The sequence below is a fragment of the Tachysurus fulvidraco genome, chromosome 1 (genome assembly GCF_022655615.1).
Source record: "Tachysurus fulvidraco isolate hzauxx_2018 chromosome 1, HZAU_PFXX_2.0, whole genome shotgun sequence".
Classification (NCBI taxonomy): Eukaryota; Metazoa; Chordata; class Actinopteri; order Siluriformes; family Bagridae; genus Tachysurus; species Tachysurus fulvidraco.
In genome coordinates this window covers 32,380,305-32,404,492 of record NC_062518.1, presented here as the reverse complement: position 1 = coordinate 32,404,492, position 24,188 = coordinate 32,380,305, and the positions used below count along the sequence as shown (strand labels likewise).

The window sequence follows — 24,188 nt, the reverse complement described above, 5'->3', positions numbered from 1 at the left end:
TTTTCTTGGAATATAACCTGGGATTTGGTTTCCCTTTGCTGAAGGACAGTTCCTGGGAACATGCTGTACTGGCTGTGGTGAAATTATAGTGACCAAACCAACCCCAGGCCAGGTGCAATAAGCCAAAACCTCATCTTAGCCATCAAAACATTCCTGGAATTCATATTGAGACACATGTCTTCCCTATTATTGAAAGAACTTAGATGTTATGAAAAATGTGATTTTGATATTTTTAGAAATTGTGTCAATATCTCACCAAATTGTGTGCTTTCAAATTCCTTCATGAACAGTACATTGTTTACTTTTACTGCTTACTGAGACCTGCTAATGAGCAATGTGTCGGCTGTTCCCATATTATTCTGGTTACAATGAAAATTTCTGTCATAATGGAAATGTATCGGCTCAAATTGTCCATGTAAATGAGAGCATCATTTTTGCAACAGATATTTTAGCATCGTGCTTTTCTGGGACTTCAGGGTAAAGGAAAGGGCTGCAGGCACATATAAGGAGGCCAAAAGAATGAAGTGGTGAACTGAATGCCACTGGGGATGACAATGTCGCTGCCCACAACAAAAGGACATATTGTTTGCTCTCGATTCTTGGGCAAAACAAAATAATGAGTTAAAAGAGGCAATGCCTGAAAAGGAAGGGCACAGTTAAGATCCCACAATGGAACTTCAAAGAAGTGGGCATTTTTCAGTTCCTGTGAGTTGACCTCTAATGTTTCCTCTTGATGTAATGAGAGGAAATAGATGGTGTCTGAGTAAAGTTCAATTCCCAGACATCCCGACATAAGAGTGATACCCCAACTGAGCAGCCACAGCCCACACACTTGTCTTCCATAACAGAAGGTCCTGTAAGGTCACGTTTCAAAAGATCACACTATTGTTTTTATTAGAATGCTTCCTTTCAGACAACAGATACTTCTAAGGATAGCATTAAATGGAAATTTTGTCTTTAAATCCCTTTCATTAACATAATATTGCTGCCTTTATTAATACTTCTAATGAGGACATTCTCCCTTTTGCACCTCCTTTCTCTTTACTATACCATATCTCCTCACAGTTTTAGTTGTATTTTTTGTGCTTGATGTCTCCCAGGCTCTGTGGTAGGTAGAAGTGCCAGACAGAGCTCTAGCAGGAGCAGCTTACTGTCAGGGTGGCAAACTCTGGAGACCACAAACCACGGCATTCTCAAAAGTATGCTTAGTGTTTTGTGTGAATAGTTTTATGTGGTGTGTGTGTATGTGTGTGTTTGTGTGTGGATGCCACCCCACTGCTTGCAGAATGCATAAAACAGGCAAACAATTACATTCACAGTGCCATAAAACCACTCCTTGGGTAGCATTCTCATAATGGGCTTTAGAGAGCATCGCATGGTGCAACGCAGCATTTAGTGAGCAATGCAGAGCGACCTGGCCTGTAAAAGATCACAAAACAATCCCAAATTTTAACTAAATTATAGCTTTTCTTTTAAATGGGGACTGTTTTATCCTTAATAAACTAAAGTCATCAAAACTGTTACAAAACAGTAGTGTAGCAAATAAATGTTTCATTGTTATCTGCATCTTGATCAAAAGAGACTTTATAAAAAAGGCATTTTGAAAAAACAAAAATGACTCAACGCATAAAAAAAAAACATGGTTGTGTGGCTCATAAAATTATATAGCTTTTTCCATTTCAGAGTGAAAAATTCCTCCTTGTTTATTCTGTTGATAATTATGTGTAAAAAGAGTTAATACCTATGTATATGATTGCTAAATTGACTTTAAGAGCCCACTTATTGAAGCTATTAAGCAGTTAGCTACAATACCAGAGATGGCTAATGAGATAGCCTCCATATCCCAAATCGCCCACTTATGACATCTCTGTTGTTTGAGAACTATTAGTTTGTTAATTCAATTTGCGTGATAATGGCCCTTTTGGTCTACAGCGACTGAAGGTTGATTTCTAAATGTTTGGCCATGCCAAGTTAGCAGTCAATGCAGATGTTGTTTAATAGGTGAAGGTTTTTGATGTCTAGATTTTTCCATGATCTCATTCTAGAGACAATAAAACATTTTCTAAGTTGAGAATCAAACATGCCTCACCTTTGTAATTACAGTGTAAGATGAGCAATGCCCCAACTATGTAGGTAATACAATTTAAGCAAATCTTTCCCAAAATGCAGTTAAACAACTCTGAAAAACAAATAAACAATTTTTTGATAAGATGAAAGCCATGGAGAATTTAAAGGTACAATGTACAGGTCAGCATCTTCTGTCTGCTAAATGTATTGTCAAATGTATTCTGTCAATAAAATAGGAGATCTGATCCCTTTTCCTGTATACTGTAGGAATTATGAGAGTCCAGGTTAGGCATGACTCTAGCCTCCAATCTTCAGTACTCAGTGGACAATGGTCAAGTAGCACAGGAAGTTCAGCCAGGCTGAAATAACATACCCAAGCTAAACACAAGGAACACACACACACACACACACACACACACACACACACACACACACACACACACACACACACACACACACACACACACACACACACACATTCATTACCTACACAAAGTAAGAAATGGAGAAAGAGAGAGAGAAAGAGAGAGAGAGAGAGAGAGAGAGAGAGAGAGAGAGAGAGAGAGAGAGAGAGAGAGAGAGAGAGAGAGAGAGAGAGAGAGAGAGAGATGGAAAGGTAGCAATTAAGGAAAACTCTAAGGCCATCAAAATACAATTATATAGAGACATGCTGACTGGACAATTTCTAAAATAGGTCAGTACATCGGACTATCTCTCATCCTCAATTTCTTTGTAAATACAGCTTACTATAGTCAGGCTAGCTCAGGCCATCTAATATCAATTTTCCATTAAACTACATCCTTTGATAAAATTGTGCCATAAGGAATCGTTCCTTTAGAGGGATCATTTTTTATTAAAACCTTTTCACCAGGAAATTATTCCACCAACAATGCCTTATAAGACTGGTGAACAGATCAGAGAGTTTTATAAAGCCGTGGATACAGCAAATCAGTTTGCAATTGATTTAAGATGGCTCTTTAAATGTTCCACTTTCTATTGGAAAACGTGCTGTACAGACGTTGCACAGAGTGTTCTAAAAACTATGAACAATATGGTTCCTTTAAACAAATCATGATAAAGCAACTAAAACTTACAATGGAATTGTTGGAATTTTCACTAGTGAACTGCAGCTGATTGATCTCAGTGATACTATAATACATCGTGGTCCACACCAATTACATCACATTAAAGTACATATATAGCGTACACACCCCACCCTTCTACATATAGCACTTTTCCACTGTATATATCAAATCATCCAAACAGGGTTTCATTTCACGGACTGTAAACCCACAATTATGACTTTTTAGTGCAGACCGGTGGGTTGTATTTGAGCTGTTGGACAGCAATAACTTTGTATAAAAGTTTGCCAAGATGTGGTGCAATCTAAGCAAAGGCTAGTAGGTGCCGATTATATCACTGTGTTACTGGTCGCACTGGGAGCTGTAATATAAATGTTTCCCTCCATTGTAACCAGGTTACAGTGAGTCAGAGACAGAGTGTTGTGGCCCGCTGGTATTGAGTCACATTCAGCACCATGATTTATTATGTTGTTATATTTCCTCCACAAACTAAAAAGACGTATTTAAAAGCACATATTGAAGCAGATGCCACTGTTTAAGCTTATTACATGTTAGTTACAATGTAACAATCATTTCAATATGTTTTGTGTTAAGATCATTTGTGGATGGATTTACTATCACTGCTCTAAAATGTCATCTTTAGTAATGGCTTTATCCTCGTTGTGGTCACAGTGTATCTGGAGACTTTCCCCAGAGCACTAGGCAAAAGGTGAGGTATATCTGTACACCCTGGAAATCCATGGCAGAATACAATGCATGGACACACACCTGAATTTTTCAGGTTTTTTTGTAAGAGCATCACACCTTCGTTGGCAAAAGGGTTAGATTAGCATGTTAGCATTTTTCATAATCACAAGTGAATCCTCACCTAGAGAAAAGAGAAATCCTAATCACCAAATTCTTCCTTTTCTATGAATTTACACTCCTTAGGGTAGAGTTTGATGACAACAATAGAAGTACAAATAAAGAATAGATTGCAGCACAGCATCATTCGTTCTTAGGACTTGGGAATATTGACACTGGGGTAAATCTGGCAAAAAGTGGAATAAATGTATTTGAAAAAAGAGTTGGAAAAGATGTCCATGCTGTTGTAACATTTAATCACAATACCTCATCATTCCTTTTAAAAACTGAATCTAACGGTGTTTTCCCTGCAGTTATACAAGATCAGATTATACTCATAAAGGTTGCATTGTGGTAAAAATAACAACTAACAACAACAACAGTTTGTTGTCTGTCTTCTTGTATCCTTTCGTAGTGTTCATGCATGGGTCTAAGCCCTCTGGAACATAATGTTCATATAAACAAAATCCTATGGAAGCAAGCCACTTGGTGAGTGTAGTCTTTAATTCTTATTAGTTTTAAGAATTAAAACTAATTCTTAAACTATGAATTATTAATAATAATTCTTAAACTAATTCTAAAATTCTTAAACTAATTCTTAAACTAAGAATTAAAACTAATTCTTATAATGATGCTTTAACTGGCTAATTTCTATTTAGCAGCCACAACTGAGCTGCTTGTTCTTATATGTTACGGAAAAAATAGTTCAGCTAGATTTATTTAGCTAGTATTATTGAAATGGAGTAATATGAACAGTGATCATCAAAGCAAGGTAATGAGAAAAGTCAAGAAAATAATGTCTTGCATTGCTTTTGGCGGGCTGTAATGCAAAATGAATTTTGGCCTCATCATTGTACAGGTGCATTGTCAGTCTCGCTGTTATCGTCATCAGCAATACAGGGGCTTTCCTTTTTCTGCCCATCTTTAAACAGTGCACTTCATGATGTCACGATGATGTCATTTGACTGGGTTACTTTGCCATTCATCCTGTGAGGTACTATACATAATTTAGAATAATGGAATTGTGGAATTCTTTGAATGATTTCACAGATCCAGTTGAGAACGCTTTGAATCCTTACCAAATTTCACCTTAATAGTGATGTGGCTGACAGTTGCTCCAAGTATCGTAGAAATAGATCACATGCTTGTAAGAATAAGCTTCTATTTTGTTTTTCCACCCTCTCTCTCTCTCTCTCTCTCTCTCTCTCTCTCTCTCTCTCTCTCTCTCTCTTTCTCACTCACTTTTACAGGGCCATGATTCACACTCGATTAAATTCCTGCTTTTATTTCAAGGCAGGCCAGCACATTTGAAGCGTCAGCAAGGCGACGGCAGTGAGACAGGGTCTGGTGGAGGTCCATTCCACATGGCACAACCCGAACTCTCTGTTCATGTGCCACACCTTTCTCGAGTTCCTGCTGGTTAATGTGTTTTTATAAAGCTAACCCCATCCACACACTCCAGGTCTACACTACTCAGCAAGATTCCAGGACTAAGCTAACGACAATGTGGCTAAGTTTCTAGCTGGGCAAACGACTACATGGTTTCTTGCCTGTATCTTATTTGAGAGTTTAATCCTAAGGTATGCATGGACTGTGGTATAAGGTTATTTTGAACACATAAAACCAATAATGCCAAAGCAACTATAAATTGGATTTTCATGTTTTCATTTTCACAAAAGGTTGATCATTTAAGCTTAGAATCCATACACATGCTCCTTCAAAGCAGCTTCATTTAGAAATCCCTAAATATGTGGAATGTGCTTCATGCATACGTACGCCATTTTAGGAAGATTTAATGTAGGTATTGATGCAACAAAAGACATTAGTAAGCATATATTTATATATATTTTACTGGTATATTGCTATGTTGTAACCATATATTTTCTGAAAATGGATGCACATACAATTTTAGGCACAGTGATCATATCCCTATAAGGGATTAAAGCCAACATATTCCCAACACATTCATTATTAGATTAGATATAGTGCAGCATGTTGTATTCAAAGTAACAGCAGTATTGTATTCACAGAAATAGTAACAGACCAGATTGTCATGTTGTGTAACATAAGCAAGGCATTACATTGACATAATAGCTAGTCATTCTTTGGGCATTTTGTAACCCTCAATTACATGGACAATGTCTATGAATATTAACAGTAGTTCTGAAAAATGAGCCATTTCAAGTATGTTGGGACTTAGATTTTACAACTTTAGTACAGGTATAGAACAGATTTACTGATTTTGACTACAGAGGAGAAACTAACAAACCCAAAACAAACATTTTTGTCTTTTAAATTATTGGTTCCTTGTCCTTCCCAAGTACCTTGTCCTTGTCATAATTTTAAAGCACTCTCAATCTTTAGAGTGAGAATTAGTAATATTAGTAATATACATTTTTTTGGGCACACTCCAGGAAATCTGTGAAAATTCACAGGGATTAGTCTGGTTCTCTTGAATCTCCTGTTCAGAGTGACACTGTGTAATTTTAACTATAGGATAAACTCACTGCTAAGCCCTCAAAGCACACAAAGGTCAGACTTATGTAATAGGCGCAGCACAGTGGAGCCCTGCACTATGATCTGATTGACCCTTCCAGTGGCCGTGCTTCAACCCCTGAGCTTGTGTTTCACTCAACACAGTAGGGAACATAGCACATAACCTACTTCTGTCAGTATGTTTTATCACGCTGATTGCCTTTTTATGAGTCCTTTAAAGTAGTCCTGACCTTGCCAGATGCACACATGTGATTCTAAGCTCATTCAAATACACAGGCAATCACAGCCATTACATTATTTTTGCTTTTTAACAGTTGAACTCTTAATTTTTCTGTGTCTCAGTCAGACAGTCAAACACATAAACAAACAGACATATAACTAGCTTACAGCTAAAGACAAAATGTCCATTTAGTGAGGGGTTTCTGTGGAGATTTTGGTAGTTATTTGATATTTGTTATCAGACAAACATACGGCTGCTGACAGCTGGAGCTCGGCTAACAAGCAGGTTGCTTCAGACCTTACAAGATCACAGGACTAATCCAGGCTTTAACCTAAAGCATCAGTTCATGTTGAAAGCAAAAAGGGTGGGTACATGGGTGAGTGAGGGATAAAGACACAGGAGGAGAAAAGGCAATTCTGTCTCTTTTTCTCTGTGTTAAGGCAGAAAAAAGTCATGGCTAGCTGTGAAAAGACCAGGCTTTTACAGACAGAATGAAGAAGTGTTTAAATCAGAGCGAGAGAGATAAAAGTATACATGGGGAATAACACAGAATTCAGATGGAGTTCAGCATTAGGTCACTGACAAGGCCATGGAGCTCAGAGTTAACAAACAAGTTACAAGACATTTCTACATGCATAGATGGCTGGATCCGAGGCACAAACTCACATCATTTTAAATGCTTATCTCTGTCTAACATCAGGTTACAATGCAATCCTCTTGCAGCTTGATCTCTATTCAAGTTGAAGACAGATCTGTAGGAGCAGCATGGGTATCTGTGTGCTCATACACAATGGCCCAGGTGATATGACTTGATTATGCCACAGGAACCCAAGAAATATACGATGGGGCAGTTTGAAAGCCGAGATGTATTTGGCATAGCAGTATAAGGTGCTAGGATGTTGAGATTCATTTCAGAGTCTTCTCAAATTCCCCCGCTTATTGTTTCCCATTTCCTAGTCCACTGAAGGGCCCGACCATCTTCATAGCAGCATAGTTCTGAAAGATGCAGAAATAAAAACATGTCATTCAAATCCAATGATTATGCAAATTTTAACGAGTGAGGTTATATGGTTGGATTGCAGTTAATGTTGTTCGGAAGAATATGAAGGCTTACTCTGTCTATGATCTTAACCCTAGCATTTGCAACCTTCATACAAACTGAGTCATGTGAATAATTACAAATTTCCAGGCATCAGACCATATTGAGTGATTCACGCAAAAGAGACATAACCTAATTCTAACGGTAAAATCAGCAACCGAAACATTTTCCAGAACTGCCTAAGGAATAAGTAAAATCAGTCCTTTTTAACAGAAACAATGTGTGACTATAGTGCACTTATCATCAATGAGCTTGTGTGTGTGTGTGTGTGTGTGTGTGTGTGTGTGTCAATTCAAGTCAAGTAAAGAAGCTTTTATTGTGAGTGTGTGTGTGTGTGTGTGTGTGTGTGTGTGTGTGTGTGTGTGTGTGTGTGTGTGTGTGTGTAAGAACGAGAGAAATATTTGACCCAGGTGCAATATTAAAGAATGGTCCCCACATTCTTGAAATATGATCAGAGAGATACAAACTATTCACACTCTACATCCATCCTTTGATCTATAATATTCCCACCCAGAAACGATACCCACCCCACACACAAATTCACATAGAATCATACACACAGCTTACAGGGAAAGAGTAGAGAAAGACTCCCAGGAAGAGCAGGATGAAGAACAGGATGATCATTCCCAGAATTAACCATTTAAACCTCCTCCACAGTATGAACCTCAGGGTTTTATATGGAGAGGAGAACCACAGAAATGAGGTTTCAGGACGCCTGCACAGAGATAATGAGAAGAATGATATCACTGTATTCATTTATCTTCATATTTCACTCATCTGTACCCAAGGTAATCAAGTCTAAATGATCTTAAAGACTTATACTGTATACGTAGTGTTTTGGGAACAAACAGGAAGAACTGACTTACTGTGGCTCTTCCAGACGAGGGTTCATGTTGGGCTCTTCTCTGCCCAGACCTGCAGGTCTCTCATCCTGTTCCTGTTCCGAAACGATCTCCAGCGTCATCTCAACCTTACCCTGAGGGATAAATTACACACATTTGCACATTTACCAAAACTAACTTGTCATAAGTCTAAGGGTACTTGTTGAATATAACTTCAAATTTAAAAATGTATTTTATTACACTCTAACAATTAGGGTCTTGGGTTGTCACACTTTCTCCTTCACCTGTGACAGTGACAAGCACCGTATGCTTCTGTTTTGGTTACTGTTTTGGTCCTGTCTCTGTCACCCTGTTTTTAGTTTGTTAACTGATTTTGTCCACCTGTTAAGAGTTACTTCTTGATTTTTCTCTTTATACCATCCTGTTTCTTTTTAGTGCTGTGTTTTATTGTGCTCTGAGTAAATTCATTTCTGAGCCTTTTTTTTCCCCAAGTTCTGTGTTTCATTATACTTCCTGGTTTTGACCCTTGCTGCTTTGCCTTGTTTCTAATTATGGATTATCTTTGTTTAAATTTGCCTTCAGTGTATAACCCCCATGCATTTTATACCCAACAGCAATGTCCACTTTATATGTCAGGATGAATCTGTCTAGGTCTGGTAACTGATTACCGATTAGTTTGGTAACACAAACTCAGAATAAGCATTAAAACAGAACATAATCGGAAAAGACAAACAATACTGAGATAAAACTGACAAATAAGTTAGCCTCAAATATTTGTAAATTCTACAGAAATATATTTTACAGATACATATTTACAGTTTTTAGAGCTGGTACAATTCTGAGCTCAGGTTACTATCTGTGTGGAGTAGAATTCTCAAATGAAGAAGGAAGGAAGGAAGGAAGGAAAATGTTTACTGACACCCCAATAACTGACCTTATACCTCCATTATCATTAAATTTAAGGGTCGAATGAAAAGAAGCCTTGTCAGAAGTCTTGTTCATGGTAATTTGTCATACACTACAAACACTATACATATACATATTTTGTGAATTGCTACAAGATGTTTGTGTGTGTTAGATGTCACTCACAGCTAAGATCTTCTCTCCCTGTCTGTCACACACACAAGGCCACCAGCCCTTGACTGTCTTTTGTTCAAACAGAGACACCAGCTTGTCCTGGGACTGAGAGAGCAGCTCCAGACCACATTTCTCGGGAGATTTCGCTGGCTTCAGCATGTGGTTCAGATCCATTTCCAAACAACCTGAAAAAGACAGACCAAACGAAAAAGATGCTGTCTCTTTGCTTGTGTTTTTTTAACCATCCCCTTTAGAGAAAGATTTTTGGCAGTTTTATACACTGCCACCCTAAAGTGGACAATTTGTCAGAGTCTGTAAAAATGTAAATTTAACACTGTGGCTATATGAAATATTGTTTAAACTTATACATACATACTCCATAATTCAGAGAACAGCATTCTTTTGGGAGCCATGCTCCTAAAGCCATAACTCTTATTTTCCCTGAATGTGCTGATATGCTGGAAATAAGTTTAAATAAAAGTAATAATAACAGTGGTCGTGAAGATGAATGATGCATTTGTGCAGGGGTCCACTGTGTGTGGTATAGCCTCAGGGACAAAGACTACAAGTTATACAGGTTCAAACTGGGGCCCAGACATATGCAACAAACTAATTGTGAAATATATACACACACATATATACATACACACGTGCACAACAAGACACACTTGTACATACAGTAAGCTTAAACATAAGGATTCTATCAGTGTGGTCCTGTTTTATGCAGTGTTTTTCTTCTTGTTCTGCTGTCATGTCAAGGCTGAGAAATGGTGCAGGCGAAAAGGTTTGTGGTTTGGGGAAGGTTAACACCACTGATGAACTCGCTGAATTGGAGGTATGACTAAAAATTTCTGCTCTTTGTGTGTTCATACCAAGGTAATCGTCAAAGGAGAACTTGTCATTGTCCCAAATCTGAATGGTTATTTTAGGAGGAATCTTTGTTGCTGCCTTATCCAAACTCCAGAAGTGCTCCTGCACACACAAAGAGAATTTTACATGTATAACATATGTAGAAAGTAAGCTTCAAATATCATCATTTTTTCACTGTGTTTACATGCGCTTCAGAAACTCAAAACAGGAAATCTAAAAACAAATCTACAAGAGTGACTCAATATTCAGATTTCTTTTAGTAGTCACTAATTAATAGTAACTAAGTCAGTATGTAGTTACTATAAGGTTAGTAATAACATAAAGAAGTAAAAGCTCTCCGCTGAATTAAAGCTTCTTGGAAAATTGGGAAATGGTTGCTTGAATATAAATGATCTATGTTATTCGAGAAGTGGCACATTAACAAAATAAATGCTCATGCATTTCATTTTCTGAAAATTATTCAAAACATACAGAGAAAAAGCCCAACAGAAAACAACCCACTCTGTATCCAGACCTGGTCTGAAGCCCTGCATGTGCAAGACATTTGCTTTACTTACAACAGATATGAGAAAAAAAAAGGGGGTTGAAGGTTACAAACATGAGAACTGAAAGGATCTAAAAGCTGCTCAGAGGGTATGGAAGAGTTTGGAAGCAGTTATAAAGACAAAGTGTGGGCAAAGTTATTTAAGATAATCGATATCACATTCAGCAAAAGAAAAGCACTTTTGATCTGATGTTACTTAGCTCTCTATTATTTTAATTATTTTGTCACTTCTGATAATAAAGGCACATCTAAAACCACCTTGCCACCGAAAAAGGACATAATAAAAACCATGTCTCTGTACATGGATTAATAAAACCCTCGCGCATACTGATCCAATGAGACTGAGAATGAGCAAGTATGAAAGTAGGCAAGTAGGAAATGTATGGAAACTTCTTCCCGTAATTAATTACTTATGTACGCCTTAGAATCTGAACGTTTTCATTCGTTCTTCTTAGTTCCCCTCTTTGACACCATTAGCTATCAGGAACACTGAATATATGCAAAATCGTCCTATATACACATCTTCCTCCAAAGCCTTTACCTTTGTCTTTTAAATCATACACAGCTGTACCTACACACTGGTGCTCTTTATTTCAATTCTTCTACTAAGTAAAAAATATTTTACTGCATTAATTGAATTCTTTAGTCTTCTATATTCTGTCCTACAATATATAACCTCTACAAATTTCTTTTCAGCTAGTTCACAGATTAAACTTAACTGATAAATTGAGAGAGATTGTAAAAAATGAACAGAATGCCCTTTTTTTCCCCCTGAAGTTTGTTTAATTGTTTTTAATCCAAACACACAGGTAAGCTTTTTTCTTAGATTTGCTCAGAAATAAACTGAAGATATAAGATGATATTATTAATGCTATAAATATATAATCCTTAAAGCTGGTGTCTTTCATTTCAATTCATGATCAATGCATGTAAATGTAGTGAATGTAGTGAGAGGGAAATTGGAGAAAGTGAAGAAAACAAACAGAGGCAGATGTAAACAGATAGAGCTTGAGAGTGAAGGAGTAAATGATGGAGAGAATGTGAGAAGGAGAGAATTTGACATGGAGTGAGAGACAGAGCTAAAGTGAGAGCAGGAGAGAGAATAGCATGACAAACTAGCTTGGAGAGAGTGTCACTACAACCCCATTTCTACACCCGGCCGCCAGACAGGATGCCATCGGTGTGACAGCACAGACGCTGTACAGTAGCAGCGGTTGATGTGAGCAGCAGCACTGTAGGGATAATGAAGTCACGCCCTGCACCCGTAAACAAGCCCTGTCTGTCCACCTGACAACCATGCAACGGCCAATCAAAACAAACCCTCACACGTAATCTATCACTCTCCTTTTAATGCGCACAAATGACTTTCGTAATGTATCGCTTCAATTGGAGCGTACTCCAGAAAACCCTGAGCCAAAAGTGGATCTATCTACTGACAGCTGACATAATTGCCCACTCTGGGTGTAATGGGTACAACCGCTATCTTAAATCTTACCATAACTGATCTGTTTCTTGCCAAAACCTCACTCTAAGTGCCCTGTCTATCACAGCTGTTTTCCCTGAACCAGGTTTGGCTGGGATGCATGGCAAACATGCTTTGACGATTCTTCTTGTACCTTGTTACAGTATGAAGAGAGCAGGCAGCCAATTTATGAAGTCTGAGACGATTTGTTCTCTTGTACTTGTCTGCTCCGAGGATTTCCATCACGTAAAGGCTTTCTGTGGCAGCTTTAAAGATCACTTAGGGCTTGTGGATTTGCCCAGAGAGCCTTACTGAAGCCGAATGACTTGATCAGGCCTGGAGATTAGCTTTCAGTTCTACCCTCAATCAGACAGCTGACACCAGTTAGGGAAGCTGATGGAAAGTTATTTTGCCTGCATTATGTTGGCCAATTGACAAAGACAATTTTTTTTACTAAAGGTACTGAAAAAATAATAAAGAAATAATAATAGCTTGCTTTGTGCATGGACTACGGTGTACTGTATATTCACCTCCAGACATACATGGGTGTTGTTGAAACTCACCTTTTTGTCAACAGTACAGAGTTGTTCAGCAGGTAAGTAATGGAAGGGAAAGAGGAACCTCCAGTTAAAGTTGCCCTCGCCACCCAGTGAGCGATAATGCACATCCGTCTTCTGCTTGTTCCCCTCGTGTCCATGCATCCATCTGCAAGCGATAAACAAAATCCACAGTTACACCACATGATGTTCACTGTGACAATGTCATTAGATTTGACAGATAGCTCCTGTTGCCCTGCAACTGTGTTTGTTTCCGAAATTCAGTATCTTTAGCACCTTACTGCTACTATTAGTCACGTTGGCAGCAAACAAACAAGACAATGTGTGGCATAGGAAACAATAGCTAGCAAAATTACACTTCTCCACAGGCTTAACAACGTCATTAGAACATCAAGATAAATGTACCCTTTCACATAAATGTCACTCATCTTCTCGCCTGTGACGCTGACATCATCGAGTATCACATCACTCGTGTTCCATATGATGCAGCGGAGAAAGAACCTGGAGAAGAGAATAATAAAAAAATATTCCTGTAAATGGACAAAATAATATTTCATACTGTAAAGTTTGAAAACTTGCTTCTTGGATCTTACTTCTTCGCTTTGCGTGGAGTGATGTTGAAAGGTGTTCCTGGGGGGCCCATAGATTTAGGGAAAATATCTACCCACAGCTGTAACCTTCCCTGAATAAAAGTATAAAAACATGCCAGTCAGATTATAATATAAAAATACGCAACATTCCAATATGAGAGGTGCATATACAATTTGGTACTTTAATTTAATTTGGTACCTTGGAATCAGGTTGTTAAAGTGTTTCTAATATGTTTAAGAGTTTTGCTCCACAATAAGATAAAATCATATAGAACTGATACTTTTAAGCAAACATAAATGTGAAGCTTCTTACACTTTATTCGGGCATTTTTGCCAAAAGAATAACCCTTATAATTACAAAATGTTGTACTGTTGCACTATTTTACAAAGAAAACAAAATGGGTGATACCTGTTCTATTTCAGGCTGCAGGGGGCTATATAGAGGCCTGGTCTCCACGTGTTCAAGCACAAGGCCTTGTCTCCTCAACACCAGCAGAGCCAGCCGCTCCTCCAATGGCCCAAGGTGAGGGTTTACTGGCTTTGCCTCATCTACAGAAGAAACGGAACGACAGACAGATCCATCATCATTGCATCAATATTATGGTGTATATGTGTAATGAACGCATGCATGTAAGTGATTTCCGGAATGTTCAGAATGTGTATTTGTTCAGCATACCAGGAAATTGCTCCAGCCAAATGCCTTTTTCTGTTTTGATTTTTTTTTTTCTTTTAAACCTAATACTTTAAAAGTGATGTGCAGTAAGCACAATATTCACCGCAATATTGTTTTTGTGTAAAAAAAAAAAAATCAGGACTTGACCCTCATATTTGAGCTGAAGTGGGCAATTGAAACACATCTTTATAAAGTCATCAATGAGACATTGGGAAAAGGGAGGAGGGAAAAGCAAGACTGTAAAGTAAATTCATGAAGCATTTCATTTCTATGGTCTGAAGAGTTTATCCTTTTCAGTTCTCTGGATGACCCAATGATTTCTGTGTTGATCTAAGGGAAGATTTTCCTCTTCCAAGACAGAGAGACTAAGAATGAGAGACAGAAAGAGAGGAAAAAAGCATTCTCCTCTGCTGAGTTTACAGGCTCAGACCCTGTGTCACATCCCTGTGGGAAATATGGTCAGGGTGTGGAGAGAATAGAAACACGAGAGGATCGGAGGCATACAGTTGACCATGAAGAAGCTGGAAGTCCACAAAAGGCCACCTGACAATCGTTTTAACATGAGTCACTATGGTTACGTGGAGGGAAACAAAGCGAGGTAGTATTCTTTGGTGGTGAAACGGGAGCTGGAGGATGGAGAGTGCTGGAGAAGCCCACCACAGTGTTGACCTTGGCTTTGTCAGGCTTGTGCACTAGCGCACTGTAAATCTGGAGCTGACCTTGGAAAGATGGCTGCTGGAGCCCTTAGTCTCCCTGACTGTGTGCCTCACCTCAATAGCAAAGGAAAGGCAGAAAACCATGGTTTGGCTTTATTTGTTGATTATTGTATTTGGAGTTTCGGACAGAAAAAAATGAGGAAAGTCGGAACACAGGAGGGGATTGTAGGGAAATAAGTGGAACGATAACTGCAAGCTTCTCTCAGGTGCGTTTCTGCAATGAAGGATGTGGGATCACTATAGGATGAAGGATATAAATTCTGTTGAAAAATGTCCATGCCACTGATGTTGTACATTCATGCAGGTTTCGTATATCACACAGTGTTTGAGTTGGACTGCTGCGTTGATTCGTTTTTACTTTTGACTAATACACTCAGTGGCTCCAAAGAAAAGACCCTCTTTTCTTATCCTCACACACACACACACATTGTTACAAATTAAAAATTTTGTGATGTCTATATGAGTGTGTATGTGTGTACTGACCCAGGTCTGCAGTGGTGTACTCATGGCCTCTGAAAATCACTCTGTCATGCTTGTAGACAGGCAGCTTGTAGTTTCTCCTTTGACAGAGACGATGGAGCAGCTCGGTGGGTTTCAGCTGATCTCTCCACTGGTTCACACCGGATCTGGGTCAGGGACAGGCATATTATACTGTTCTGATGAGATGTTCATAAATATACAAATACAATACTGTTGGACAGGGAAATATTGAAACACTGTAAATGCTGAACACTACAGTAGCTGAAGTAAGACAGGTTAAGTTTTTTGTTACTTTTTTCTCAGACCTACAGTATGTGAGGAGTGGGAACCAAATATCACAACACTAACTGGAATATCCGGCAGTTTAGACATTTGGCAGCTGACACAAGAAAACAGTGTCACTTTTACTAAAAAAAAACTAAAAGAACCAAAAGGTTCCTTCTGGGGTTACTGAGGTAACAATGTGGGGTTTAGACGTAGCAAAGTATTAATTAGCTGCATGAATTATTGTGTCAATTTAAGGTCAGGATTAGAGAATAAACATACTCCCGTGTGTGTGTGTGTGTGTGTGTGTGTGTGTGTGTGTGTGTGTGTGTGTGTGTGTGTGTGTGTGTGTGTGTGTGTGTGTGTGTGCACTCCTTACACACAGTAGGACTGCGGAAGGCCACAGCAGGCACTGTAACGTGAAAGGAAGCGGTTCTCCAAGTCAATGATGGTCTCACCAATCTTTTCATCTTTAGATAGCATGTCATAATCATACAGCATGATCCTTAGGTCTTTCTCCAGGGGCAGGGAGCATGTCAGTTCATACATCCTGAGAGAAAAGGTAAATGGTATTAATCCTACACCGCGATTCCTGACTCTCACCGCTCTTGATGAGAATGAGGGTTTAATCAGTTCTTCAGTCATGTTCTAATCTAGTGGAATATTTTAATTGAGAACATCACCATGTTGTGCCATTATTTGGTTTGCATCAATATGGGTTTTAAATTATTAGTGTGTAAGGTATTACAGAAATAGCGATGTGAATATTGCTAAGAGTATAGCGACCCCTGCTGGTGACCAAACTTAAATTACCTTCTGAGATACTACTGTACATTGACCAAGGAAAATACTTTGCAGGCAGGACAAATAGGAAAAAGGGAGAAAGTAAGTGAGTGTGTGTGTGTGTGTGTGTGTGTGTGTGTGTGTGTGTGTGTGTGTGTGTGTGTGTGTGTGTGTGTGTGTGTGTGTGTGTGTGTGTGTGTGTGCGCTAGAGAGAGAGGGAAAGAGAGAAAGAGAAAGAGAGAGAGAGAGAGAGAGAGAGAGAGAGAGAGAGAGAGAGAGAGAGAGAGAGACTTACTTTCCAAAAACTGGGTTCAAGGTGCAGGGTATGTAGTTGTCATGATCGTTTACTGATTTCTTTCCTAATGTGATTTTGATGTATGGGTCACACTGTGCATAGAGGAAGTGAGAGAGAGAAAAGGGATCCATTAAAGTGTATGCAGTAACACACAAACACAGACACACACACACACCGTAACATATCCATCAATGTCCAGAACATACAGCAGCAAAAAGTGTGGAAAAATCATCAAACCTCGACAATAATTGTAGGGTTCAGAGGAGGCTCGTGTGTGTGTGTGTGTGTGTGTGTGTGTGTGTGTGTGTGTGTGTGTGTGTGTGTGTGTGTGTGTGTGTGTGTGTGTGTGTGTGTGTGTGTGTGTGTGTGTGTGTGTGTGTGTGTGTGTGTGTGTGTGTGTGTGTGTGAAATGTTCCATATCATAACTCTTGACCTGAGTAAGTAATGACAAAACCTCTTCAGATTGTGTTCATAACTAATGACTCACAAAGTGAGAGCGTCTGTGTCCAGGTCAGTGGAGAGAGTATACTGTTCAGCCTATAGCCTGTAAGGAAGCATGAAACTTATAGATTCTTTCAGAAACCCTAATGTTTTAATATAACTTTAGTATTACAGCAAATCTGATAAATTACACACAGCTGATGGTTTTCTCACAGAACTATCATGTTTCTCTCAAATATTACTTTCCCTCTAATTAACCATCCAAGATAGTGTATCTTTAATAACAATGGTATTTATAACCCAAATGCATTATGCGTTTGGCAAATAGCAGTTGTGTTATTTGGCGAGTATCAGTTATAATTCATTAATCAGTTATTGAGAAGCTTATCGCTGATCTTTCCAGCTGTTTTGCAGTATTGTGAATTATACTGAAATAGATGCACAAAACTTTCAGCAGCTCCATATCCAGATTACATTTTATCAGACAATGCCAAGGACTTTTACATCTACATCTAATTCATTGTGTGAAAGCGTGTCGGATATTTCTAAAAGCTCAAATCTGGCATATCCAGCTAGCACAGTGTAATGTTACTGTAAATGGTGTTTCAAAGAAAAATGCACAATATATAATGCTTGTTAAATCTGTTGATGTTTCTTACAAACTTATTAACAGTACTGAAATGAGGACATAGATGCCAAAGTAAATACCATAAAGCAGAAACTAAAGTAATGTTTAAGTATTAGTTGAACTGTTTAGACTCATGTGTTTAGTCTCAGCCATGACCCGTTTGTATCTGAAAATGCATTTGCACCAAATGACTTTACCAGGCTTTAAGGATTATTGTAAGTACACCTAGTTACTGACATCTGAATTACTGATCTCTTTGAGCCACATTAATCAAGGTAGTTTGATTTGCAAAGATGTGTTCTTGTCAGGTGTGTGGACATAAATCTAGTGCCAGGTGTTTCGTGTCACTGTTCATCTTTGTTTCTTCTCAATTTCTCCATCTACGTTCTGTATAATCTTTAAAGATTTTCTGAACTGTACAATAGACTGAGCTGTAAAGAAAAATAAAAAACTGGAACATTTCCAGTGTTTATAATTGTAAGGGTGCCTACATATGATGTGTGTTTTGGGCTATGTTGAAGTGGTGCTACTGTATGTCCTCAAGCTGTGCTTTAAAAGATAGATTATTCACAGTTCTAACCAGTTCTTAATGTCTCTAAATACAGCCATGACAACCAATTCCAGAGCAGTTTTAGGATAGAAAAAAAAAAAGGTTGATATCCTCTTCAAGAGGATTCCTAACCCCAAAATTCAATACAGACTGTGTAACTAGTGAGTCACATCTTTGTTAAGTCATATATAAAGGCTCATCTTATTGGCCGGGTTTAAAAAGGTCAGAGTAAACTAGGTCAATGTTGATCCAAGTGGTGCACACTGCCCGATGTGGCATTGCATGCAGGCAAATTTGTCATGTAGGATTTTTCTGTATAACATCAGAAGGATTCAGCCATTTTTAGCCAAACAGGCTGCTTGGCTACTTGTTTAATTCTCTTGTCATTTAGAGACTAGGCTACTCACTGCTGGCAGGTCTATCTATGAATGCAATTCATCATCTGCAAATGATCCAAAATGCAGCTGCTGTTTTCAACCTGCCCAAGTTTTCACATACCACCCCGCTGCTGCGCGCCTTCCACTGGCTTCCAGATTCGAAACATCAGATTCATAACACTGATGCTACAAAGTCAAAACTGGACCAGCTTTCTCTTACCTTAAATCTCTTATCACTCCTCTCACAGCACCTCGCACCCTCAGAGCTACCAGCACTGCTCAACTAATCCCACCATCTCTCAGGGTAAGAGGCAGGTACACAGAAAAACTATTTTTGTTCTGGCACTAAAGTGGTGGAATGAACTTCCCGTAGATGTCCGAACAGCTGAGTCACTGGCTATCTTCAAACAACGGGTGAAGACCTACTTCTTCCTGAAACAATTGAAATAGCACTTTTCGCTGTTTGTTTTATGTATTGTTCTATATTTATTCCCAACAAAAGCTTTTGAGCTAATGGTAGCTGTATAAGTCCGTGACCTAGTGAACCAGTGTTAATGAATTCATTGATGGACTTCAAAGCACTTATGTACATCGCTCTGGATAAGGACATCTTCCGAATGCTGTAAATGTAAATGTAAATTCCTGATGCAATATCCAGGCTTGGGACCGGCACTGAGTTAGCACTTCAATGACTGGGTAAGCTCGCTGCCTGGGAATTGGACCAAGGGCATGGCAATAACAGTGCGGGATCTTGCTGCTGAACCATCATTCTTCACTAAATAATAATTGCTATTACTGGCAAATTACTTGGACATATAAAAAAAACAGACCATTGTGTGATGTCGTGGTATAATAAGAATTATATTGTTTAGAGTGGTAACTGTCCTCTGATTTATGTAGGGCCTATTCTGATTATATTATGTTTAAAGAGCATCGTTAATTCCTTATAGCAGTGTTATGAAATGTTATAAATACCTATAGCACAATTTTAACCATAACAACACACCTATTTTACGCAAGCAAAATGTCAGCTCATTGAATGGGAGTAAAAATCAAAAATCAACACATAAGACAAAAATTACTATAAAGAGGTGTCACACAAAGTCACCAGAGATTTTGCATTTTCGTTTTATAAGTAGCGACCTCCTGCAACATGTCTGACTGTTAGTGACTAGATGTAGGTCTGTCCAGCAATGCAACAAAGATGAGAAAAGGTTAACTTTACAAACATGGAACAATTTGTTGTTGTTTTTTTTTTTACTATTAATGGGAGTGAAGACAATAGAGCAAAAATGGAGAAAAAATAAGCTTGGTCCTCCCTTTTCAAGTTTAAACTTCCCAGACCTTTTTTTTTTTCTTTTTTTATATAAAATATTTATGTTATGTCTAGGAATGTGTTATTATTACCTAATAAAAGCAGACTTCAAATAAAATGATGTAATCATAATGGATGCATGTATTCTGATGACTGAGTAACAGTGTAGCACTCACCTTGCCATTGGTGTCTTTGGGCTGCAGGCCATAAGCCTGAATAATATACACCCGGACTAAACACACCTCTATGCCATTAGAAGGAAGGAGACAGAACTGGCGTGGGGGTAAAAGGGCAGATGGGCTGTCTGGTAATGGGTATATCTTAAACATGCCCTGTGTGACAAGGTAAGAGAATTACATATGAACACACAGTCATGACACCTTTACATGATAGTGATCACTTTCTAGATTAAATCCATGTTGAAGACATGAAAATGTAGCCAAGTGAAAAAAAAATCCTCAGCAACTCTATGAATTCTGTTAAAAAACCTGAAGATCCCTATATATATATATATATATATATATATATATATATATATATATATATATATATAGGGATGTTTTATATATATATATACAGTATATAACTCAACAGCAGGCAAAGATACAAGCAAAACCTCTTATAGCATTTCCATGAGTATCATGTCATTGCGAGACAAGCTTCAATAACATATAAAGGATTTCACCTTGAACTCTCCAACAATGGAGGGATCATCACTCTCACTCTCCTGAGTGCGTCCGCGGTAAAGCTTGAACGTCTGACAGAAATCTGCCAGCTGCTCAAACCCATCAGCTTTTTCCAGTTCGGTGTCATACACCTGCAGAGGGAATAATATTAAGTGTGTGAGAGAGAAAGTGAGGGCAATATTGACTTGTTTTTAAGGTCTTGAAGATGGTTTGAACTGTAAAGAAAATTAAAAACATGTTTTTTACCACAGGTCCTGAATTGACTGAGGCATTTAAAATGACATAAAACGAATACAAACTTTCACAAACACAGAGGAGAGAGTTTTTATAAAGGGAGATATCCGTCATGGAAAGCATTGAAAATATACTTACATAACAGTTACTGTTCAATGGATAATTATACCACATGTTATTGTAGCAATTGCCAAGATGACTTTTAGGTCAAGGGACTTAATTGTGGTTCTAAAATTTCAAACTTCATAAAACAACTTTAAATGTGGTTATAATTATAAGTGTAAAGGTATTAAGGAATTTGCTTTTAATAAGGACATTTAAAGATTTTATAAATGACTAATGCAATGAAGGGAAAATATGCACTGCTGTAATATCAATGCACCACATAATTCAGCTACCTAAAAAGGCATTGACCAGGCCATTGAACAGGCCACCCAGGAGACAATTTATTGATGAGAGCAAGAGTGAATATCCATAAATAGTCTGTGTTATTCCAAATGATTCACTCAGAGTCCTGGCTTCATCCCCACAACCGATGTGCGATGTAGCACGCATCACACGAAATTACTCTCTCTCTCTCTCTCTCTCTCTCTCTCTCTCTCTCTCTCTCTCTCTCTCTCTCTCTCTCTCTCTCTCTCTCTCTCTATCTCTCCCTAAGGCACTATTCGTTCAAAATAACAGCTGATCACAGCACTTCTGAGTGAGAGTCAGTGTCAGTGTCACTTTTGTCTCCTCCCTGCTCAGAAGCAAAGCCCAGCCTAATTTTTTTTCTTTTTTGCCAAACTTTCCACACAAGAGAAAGGTAAACCCTGAGAAACAAAGGATGGCTGGAAGGCTGTCAGACTATGCTCCTGGGACTAAAAAGGATGGAAAGCCTGGCTAGGAGAGATATTGTGGTGGTGTGGAACAAGTGGGAATGAATTGATGATGTCAGTAGCTGAGCCCCTGTCTGCTCTCAGTTATCCCCCTGCGGCATCCCCGACGTGAATTCATCGGAAAAGTTGTCAGCCAAGGGGCTGCTTTCTAAACAGACAAGCTCGTGGGAAGTGGGCTGGAGTGGATAGAGGGAAGTGTACACTTGAAAGACGGCACGTGCTGTCCCCAAAGGCTCACAGATCTCTGAAGTCATGCTGCAGAGCTAATGTTACTGCGGCATTATACAATGTTCCCATTGCTGTGTTGGTTTTGCTTGGCAATGTGTGAAACCGATGTGATTTCAGTTGAGTAATCTATCATGCTGATTTAATATTGTAAGTCATTCGGTGATGATGTTTATTTCTCAGGATTGCCTATACAAGCATTGAAATTAAGCTATGGCTCCTAAGCAGATCCACCAATGTTCTCCTTATCCTCATGGGGTTCTTAGTAAAAATCCTAACACCAGTCGAACCAACGTGATCTCAAATGGCATACTATGCACTATAAACTACATCTTATAATTTGCACTTAAGTAAATTATACATCTCATGTCATATATGTCAACATCTCACTACATTTATCAGAGTGAACATGATAGTCACACTAGAAGAATGTAAAGTGTGCCATTTGAAGGAATGGCCTTCTATCGCCTGCTCGAGTGCTACTACAGATATGTGTCTGTTCACTCATGGATTCAATAGTTTTGGAAGAACCATTATAGCGTTCTGATAACAGTCATGCCATAGATGAGACTCTGCTAGTGAGAGGAAATTGGACCTATTATTATTTTGCATTATCTATACTGTTTACATGTTTGTTTGTCTTTGTCTTTACCTGTAGAGTGTCGAGGCCTTTCTCCAAATAGCTCCCACACTTTTTCCTCTCTCCTGTTGAGGCATAGAACTTACTCCACCAATCCATAAATTCATCCTCCTAGAATAAAAAAGTACATCAAAACAAAAAGAAATATTAAAAGTAACAGTATTTTAGCAGATAACTTATTTAAACATATTTGTCTCTGTAATAAGCCTCACTTACCCACTGGATCATCTATGTCCGGTAAGTTCAAATAGCATGGCAAAAAAAAGCAATTAAAGTACTGTGCCTTATACAACTAGAGTGTTCATGCACATGCAAGAATGACTGTGGCAATGTCCACAAAAGTCCTAAAGGGTGGAGGAGTAATGAGTGGAAAGACTTTTTTCCAAACTTTCCGTTCTTTCCATAGTATACTAAACCGAATGACAAATCCCTCACAGGTGATGAGGCTAGACTTTTAGGATGTAATCTCAAATCTTTCAGTAACAAGCTCTTGGCCAATATGTGGTAGGAATTAAGTCACTGATTTGTGCCAATGTTAAATGTGCTCACTCCCACTGATAAAAGTGGTCACCTCTAGGCCTCATTTGTGTGACGTGAGGGATGTGGAAAGTGTTTGGTGGGAAACTTTCAAAAGGTGGCAAGTAACAAGCGCATTTCATTTGAGCCAGCACCATATTTCCCACCAAAAGAAGGACAAAGCAGTGCTTTGACACTGCTTTAACATGAGACTACACCCTCTGCCAATGTTGCTGCCACTACACGTGAAACAAAAAGTATATTTCAGCTTCAATCTGAGCCAGGGGAGCCATCATCCATAGCTGAGGGCTTTAGTTAACTCAGCACATTATTCAATTGCTGTTGACCTTCAACAAAGAGAGTGCTCTGTGTGTGTGTGTGTGTGTGTGTGTGTGTGTGTGTGTGTGTGTGTGTGTGTGTGTGTGTGTGTGTGTGTGTGTGTGTGTGTGTGTGTGTGTGTTTGTGAGCAAAAGACTGACTAGCCAGCAGTACAGAATATATGTCTGTGTCTGTAAGCACATGTCCATTTTAAAGAAAGAGTCAGTGTATGTGAGATCTCAGCTCTTGCCCAGCTCTCACACACTCTGTCCACCCACACACCCACACACACAGACACACACAGACTCGTTCTCTGTTCCAGAAGCATGACATGACACTGAATCCAGCATTCTTTTCCTTGCTATTTTTCAACTGTGTCAAGGGAGGAAAAAGCAGTAGTGGGAGAGGAATGATAGAATTTGC

At 38.6% G+C, this 24,188-nt stretch overlaps 1 protein-coding gene and 1 long non-coding RNA gene across 12 annotated transcripts in view; one reads left to right on the top strand and one right to left on the bottom strand.

The window, feature by feature from the left end:
• The first annotated feature begins 4,604 nt into the window (after positions 1–4,604).
• Positions 4,605–5,640, top strand: LOC113635134. Its single transcript, XR_003438760.2, has 3 exons — positions 4,605–4,764; positions 4,852–4,986; positions 5,243–5,640. It is a non-coding gene; the product is annotated as an uncharacterized LOC113635134 (long non-coding RNA).
• A 186-nt stretch (positions 5,641–5,826) lies between these two features.
• The window catches only part of dysf (dysferlin, limb girdle muscular dystrophy 2B (autosomal recessive)), a 71,195-nt gene continuing 52,833 nt past the window's right edge, over positions 5,827–24,188 (bottom strand). For 7 of the 11 annotated variants that reach the window (XM_027134380.2, XM_027134382.2, XM_027134383.2 and 4 more), the window contains 15 exons: positions 22,944–23,042; positions 20,957–21,088; positions 20,448–20,603; positions 16,961–17,052; positions 16,262–16,432; positions 15,622–15,764; positions 14,159–14,298; positions 13,753–13,841; positions 13,565–13,660; positions 13,166–13,307; positions 10,599–10,698; positions 9,739–9,911; positions 8,674–8,783; positions 8,375–8,522; positions 5,827–7,704 (listed from right to left, as the gene is read on the bottom strand). In XM_027134380.2, the coding sequence (XP_026990181.2) occupies positions 7,645–7,704; positions 8,375–8,522; positions 8,674–8,783; positions 9,739–9,911; positions 10,599–10,698; positions 13,166–13,307; positions 13,565–13,660; positions 13,753–13,841; positions 14,159–14,298; positions 15,622–15,764; positions 16,262–16,432; positions 16,961–17,052; positions 20,448–20,603; positions 20,957–21,088; positions 22,944–23,042 (1,851 nt within the window). In that variant the 3' untranslated portion in view covers positions 5,827–7,644. Of the gene's footprint in view, positions 7,705–8,374; positions 8,523–8,673; positions 8,784–9,738; positions 9,912–10,598; positions 10,699–13,165; positions 13,308–13,564; positions 13,661–13,752; positions 13,842–14,158; positions 14,299–15,621; positions 15,765–16,261; positions 16,433–16,960; positions 17,053–20,447; positions 20,604–20,956; positions 21,089–22,943; positions 23,043–23,147; positions 23,160–24,188 lie in introns of all 11 variants that reach the window. The other 4 variants (XM_027134375.2, XM_027134374.2, XM_027134377.2 and 1 more) reach the window with 1 other exon arrangement.